Raw genomic sequence first — 6,000 nt, 5'->3', positions numbered from 1 at the left:
ATTAAACCATAGTTGCTATTGAGTAAGATTTTTTATATTACATCCCTGTAACTAAACATATTTCTAGCGTAAAGACACTGGTTTCAACTACACGTTCACCTATCCAACTTTGAAAAATCTCAAGCGTTTTATGTTGATGGAACATCATTAGGAGATCTCAATATCACAGCCCTTGCCAAGTTCCGCACTTACATACAAGCAGATATGCCTACAGAGATACATGAAACACATGATTATCCTTATGCACCCTCTCTCTCTTTCTATATTTTTCGCTGCAACAATGTCAAGGTCATTGCCATCATCAAAGTGACACATGTTCCGAGGCGCGCGTTCACTGGCTTTGGTCCTTGCGCTTTAGTTGATGCCATAAATTATGATAATGATATCCATTCATGCGACACTTCCTAAACAGAAAAAAAAATCACTTTCCTCATGTCATCCGTAATATAGGTTGCAAGTTGCGGACATCAAATGCCCTTCATCTAACTGTTAATCCATGTTGTCGTTTCGTATACCGGACGTGATTAGACTCACATTTCACGATAATAATTAAACTTCAAACGTGCAATTCTATACCTCTCCTTTTGACATGCTTTTGACCTGCATTTTCATCAAACATTTATTTGACACTTTATCGCATCGACGGATCGCACGACATTTTTGGACGGAGTAGTCGCGAGTAAAATCCACGCGCCCCGCAAACCATGTACGAACCGGCGAGTGCCTGTAAACAAACTGGCCGATTAGTGGTGGGAAATCGTATTTGTTACGACTTCCAAGTGGCGACGAAACACTGCTGTCGCGTGACGGTGGGTGGCATCTGTTGCATGGGTGGTGTGACACAGCATCATCGGTAACAGCGGCAACCAGGCGGTTGGTAGGTGCTGCTATCTTTCGGTGAATTCCATGTCGGTTTGTTGGCATGCAATGAATTTATACGGTAGACGAAGAAAATGTAACGGATTGGTCTTGTAAATCGGAAAAATTATTGATGCGACCCAATACCTCTTAAGGCACAATCACCAATTTCAAATGTTAGCGCTACACCTCATTGCCATCTGTCGTTCGATCGCTAGACAATCCTGATACACTTTTCACGAGAAAACACCTTCCCCATCCAAGCGCTTTCCATTTTCCCCTCGATTTTCCATCGGTTCTCTGCACAAAACGCCATCGCGCGAGTGTTGTTCGGTTCTGACGCTGTCAAAATGTGTTGATTTTCCCTAAATTTCCAGTGTTGCACCGAAGCTAGCCGCCCGAAATGAAGTTTGCCGAGCATCTGGCAGCCCACATTACGCCGGAATGGCGGAAGCAGTACATCATGTACGAGGTAAGCAGCCGCAATTAGGGATTTTCATCGTCCAAACAACCTGGCATTGTTTGACCCATCGTGACCTACAGAACTAGGGAGCTCTCGTGCGAACTTGAACTACACACTTCTGCTGTGTATTAAGTGCGATCGATCCCCGCTGCGCATGTGCGTCATTTGTGACCGATCGATTTTCCCACGCCGACGCAGTTCGGCTTGTTTACATTTGGCAAGCGTGATTTATTGTTTACAAACGAACAGCTGAAACGCGAAGACGCCGTAGCAATGGTAACGGACCGGTTGTAACCGCTTCCAGGTACGGTCGAGCACGTGTTTTTACCGAACTGAGGGGAAATGCCGGTCACGTTTCGCTCATTGCATTGTCCGCGGAATGTTTGCAAACATTGTCTACGTAAATAACGACAGCAACCTGTGGCATGTAAACATTAGTAATGTGGATCGCAATGTGTCGGCTGTCTATTTCGGAGATGCACACGGAATTTGGTAGGTGATTGACATGCAATGTATATCGTTGTATTCTTGTTGTAGGAGATGAAAGCTCAACTGTACGCAGCGGTTGAGCAATCGCCATCGGCAGAGCTAGTTGATCCGGAGGTGCTGACGAGGTACTTTGCCAAGTTCGATGAGCAGTTTTTTCACTATTGCGACAGTGAGCTAGCTAAGATTAATACATTCTATTCAGGTGAGTGGTTTGTTTTTAAGTAACTATTTTTTTACAGTATTGCAAAAAAAAGAAAAGTTGCTTGGTTCAGAATTATGGAATGGTTTTACAAGTATATCATAGATGTTAACAGTGTGATCCACTATTACAGTGAGCTGGTGAATCGGTTGCATAGCGATGAGAACGCCTATGTGGCGGAGAAGGCTAGTGTGATGATGATAGCTTTTCAATGTGGTTCAACGACCTGGTCTACGATCGAACAATGCCGTAGACCAGTGCTGCGATTTGTCATTGTCATTGACAGACTTTCGCCCGATATTGACAAAAATGTTTTTCACATTGTCACTCACAAACTTGATCCTTAAAAAACTACATGGGGTTGAACGCAATGGTGACATAGGACTACGTGTTCTTATATAATAAATGTTATTTTTAACTGCAGCAGGAGCTTGTGTTTTGAGCATGGTGCTCTCTGTTTATACTCTTTTGTATGACTATGATTGCCCTGAAAAGAACCTTTTGATATGAATTTTAGTTAAGGAATGTTCAGAAATTTAACTATTTTCGAAAGTCTTGGTGGCCCTGAAAAGGACAGGCTTAAAGCCTTTGAAAGATGATGGTGACGTGTAGGCAGCTGGATCAGCGAATCAGACCGGACAATCCCATATTATTCGGTTCAATGTTTGGGCACTCGCAACTCTTGGCCCGTCTGCTGCTGGACAAGGGTTGAACTGGTGTCTGCCTTAGGTTGGAAGACCGCAGAATATCAGTATCACCCAGCTAAAGCTCCTCCCCTTTTTAGTTTTTCCCGTTAAACTCCTTCTTTCAACATATTGGTCAATATTAGCCTTTAGCAGAAAGACGCTTAACACTTATTTCGGCGAATTTATGATCCTGTTTCATCAGATAAATTAGAACTTTTATTTATTTTCTCTACAGCGCTAAATCAAAGGAGTCGAAATAATTAGGGAGTCGGTTGAATATTTACGCAATCTTTACGATTAATCGTTAATCGAATAATTGGACTTTTAGGCATCCCTAGAAAATAGTGTAATTCCGTGTTTTTTGGTGGTCATTCGAAAATGTCGAACAGCAGAATTGCAACCAGCAAATGTAACCCAAGAACCAAAAGCAGTGCGATGCAAGTTTTCATTTCTATGACGATGACTGAATTAAGGGGCTTAGAAGCAGAACAACAAACGTATCAATGAATGTGGTTGCCGTCGAGTTATGAACGAAACAGAAAGTCGATGAAGAGAATCGATCAAAATAACTTGCACCCCTACTTCGAAGTTTGATTACAAGATTACAACTCTGGAGAGCATTTTATGAGATCGTTGGAGGCGTGTGGTTCTGAATATGGCAATGAGTGTACAAAATGTTACGCAATTGCGTCCTCTCTATTCGCACACGTCCGAAGAGCGGAAGCGAATGCCACTTCGACGTGTTTCGTCTACTAACGATTCTCTGGGGAAGCAGCAATGCTACATCGACATGTTTCGCCTAGATACGATTCTCTGATGACTGTGTTGGGGAAGCAGCATATGCATGTACGTAATTGGTGGATTTGTTAGTTATTTCGATGCTTCTGGACAATGCTTGACATTTACCAATTTTTAATAGTTTATTGTTGAAAATCAACAGTAGATGTTATCGATGCGTAGAAATATTTCTGATCGATTGGTGATAAAATTTTAGAAATTGGTTCAAGAGCAGCTGAGTTATTAACGTTCAATATCTTTCATAATTTTGTGACTTGTACCATTTTTGGTTTTCACAGAGTGTACCCCCATATAGAAATCACAGAAGTATTTCTACGTCAAATACCTTCGTCAAAATCTCATTCATTTTTTCGTTAATGACAAAGATTCACCTGGCAACAAAAATGTAATTTCGTGCATTCTGTGTCACATTATTGATATCCAAACAGTTCAGCACGTAGATGCTTGTTCACTTTAACGACTCCATGTAATTGTGTTGCTCAAGTCATTTAATTGCGTTACAAATTTAGCTAATAAAAAAACTCTACACATGTTCGTCACTGCAGCATTGTCATTGACAATTGACATGGTTTGCCTTGACGATGACTGTTAGCTCAAATGAGTGATCAAAGCAGAATTGTCAATATTATCGTGTATTGTAGAAATTTTGCAGCACTGCGGTAGACCATGTGGTGGCCGGCGCCGGTGGTGTAGTGGTAAGCGTGACTGCTTTCTCACACCCCAATGGGTCTGGGTTCAATCTCAGCCGAGGTCGGTGGGATTTTTCTGAGGCATAAAAATCTCCGTTGGTCCTGGCCCGTGTGTGTGAATGGGTGCGAAATCCTACGCAGGTGTGGAAGCTGCCTTCATTGCACATTCGATTGCCGTCAATGGATGGCAATCGATGTCCATCGGTGATTGGCACTAGATTGCGGAACAGAGAACGACGTTAAATAAAGGAACAAGAAGAAGAGAACACTGTCCGATGCCACAGAGTATTTCCAGCGATCCGTAGTGGATGGGAAAGTCGTCTCCATTCCACTCGATTCATAGTTGCACGTCGCCAGCCTGTCAAAGCTCCGTAGGTCGCCTTCCACGAGGCCGGTCCACCTTGCCTGCTGCACGTATCTTAATCTGGTTCCATTCGAGTCGTTATCGAGCACGATTTTCACCTGGCTGTCACGCGACATTCCTATGATGTAATCAGCCCACCGTAGTTGCCATAACCATCATCATTGTCAGCGTTATACCCCGTTCACATTACAGCCTATATCACGTAATATAGGCTGTCTTGCAATGAGCACTCATACATAGGATTTCCAGTGAAAACTAGATGTATGAGTGTTCATTGCAAGATAGCGTATATCACGTGATATACGCTGTAATGTGAACGTGGTATTAACGTCTGCAATGCAAATTCTCATTGCAAACGTTAACGCAGACGCTATCGGCAGTGATCGATTAACAACCCTGGAGTGGACGATGAGTGAATCTCCCAGCAGGTTCATTCGCCACCGCAGTGCTGTCGTGGTAAATTTTGAGCTGGTTACTTAGCTGGTTACGCACTAATTTTAATTTCGGAATGTTCACACAATTTAGTTCTCTCTAATTAGGGTACGGGCAAGCTGGTCTGTTATCTGCTCGCCATAAAACTTAAACAAACTAAATTTATCGGATATTTGCTGGTGGATCAGAACGCTTGGCTGTTTTATGTCCAACGTTTCGGTCTTTGGACTTGGCCTTCTTCAGAGGATATAAAGTTGTACCATCTTTCGTTCAGCTCAAAACCTTTACAATCTCAAACTAAAACTAACTCATAGTGATCGATTGTGGATGATGACAAAACTGTAAAACTTTTTCTTGATGACTTAACGTCGAAACAAAATGACTAATTCTTCAAGATCTTTAAACTTCCCAGAAATCTTAGCCTTTTCTGAAGTTTTCGGAGCTTCCCTGGAGTAATTGAAACTTCCCTAAGCTGCATATTTTGGGGCTGAAACTCACGGTCCGCTAGTGTTGGTGAGTTGTTTGTCGTTAATCTTCATGAAAAGTTTACTATTTTGCCATAAACAGTGCCAACACAAAACAGTTTACGTTCGGATTTGGACTGATTTGGACCTGGTTCATATGACCGGAAGGTGAAGGCTGGTCGCAAATGCCTTGATGTGAATTTCCTGAATAAACACGAGGAGTGTTGATTATAGCAAAACTTGCAATATACAATCGTCAGAGTTCATTTTAGTAAACAAACTAACATTTCTTCCTTCGGTGACACCTTTGATTATCCGCCTTGCTCTCCGACGATGATTCTCTGATGGATCTTTCTGCTTCTGAGGCGATGAATATCTGGGACGGGACTTGACAATCGGGTAGCGATTTTGAGCCAATTTGCTGTCAAATCCGAGCCAGTTTCTGATTGGTCGATTTGACAGTAGCAATCGTGGAATAAAAAGGACAAAGGGATCGCATCAATCTCACTGGCAGTGATGCCGGAATCAATTTTGGCGTCAGTGGCGTTGTTAATTGTT

At 42.4% G+C, this 6,000-nt stretch overlaps 1 protein-coding gene across 1 annotated transcript in view; it reads left to right on the top strand.

Moving 5' to 3' along the window:
• The first annotated feature begins 1,180 nt into the window (after nucleotides 1-1,180).
• PXo (P[[i]]-sensitive XPR1 orthologue) overlaps nucleotides 1,181-6,000 on the top strand; it is a 29,054-nt gene continuing 24,234 nt past the window's right edge. Inside the window, exons 1-2 of the mRNA XM_065234076.1 lie at nucleotides 1,181-1,330; nucleotides 1,859-2,012. Of these exons, the coding sequence (XP_065090148.1) occupies nucleotides 1,262-1,330; nucleotides 1,859-2,012 (223 nt within the window). The 5' untranslated portion in view covers nucleotides 1,181-1,261. The remainder of the gene's footprint in view (nucleotides 1,331-1,858; nucleotides 2,013-6,000) is intronic.

Source organism: Ochlerotatus camptorhynchus, unplaced genomic scaffold (assembly GCF_037179485.1).
Source record: "Ochlerotatus camptorhynchus isolate MF236.1 unplaced genomic scaffold, CSIRO-AGI_Acam_v1.1 ptg000429l, whole genome shotgun sequence".
Taxonomy (NCBI): domain Eukaryota; kingdom Metazoa; phylum Arthropoda; class Insecta; order Diptera; family Culicidae; genus Ochlerotatus; species Ochlerotatus camptorhynchus.
Note: the sequence above shows the minus strand (reverse complement) of the source record. Positions and strands in the feature narration are given on the sequence as shown.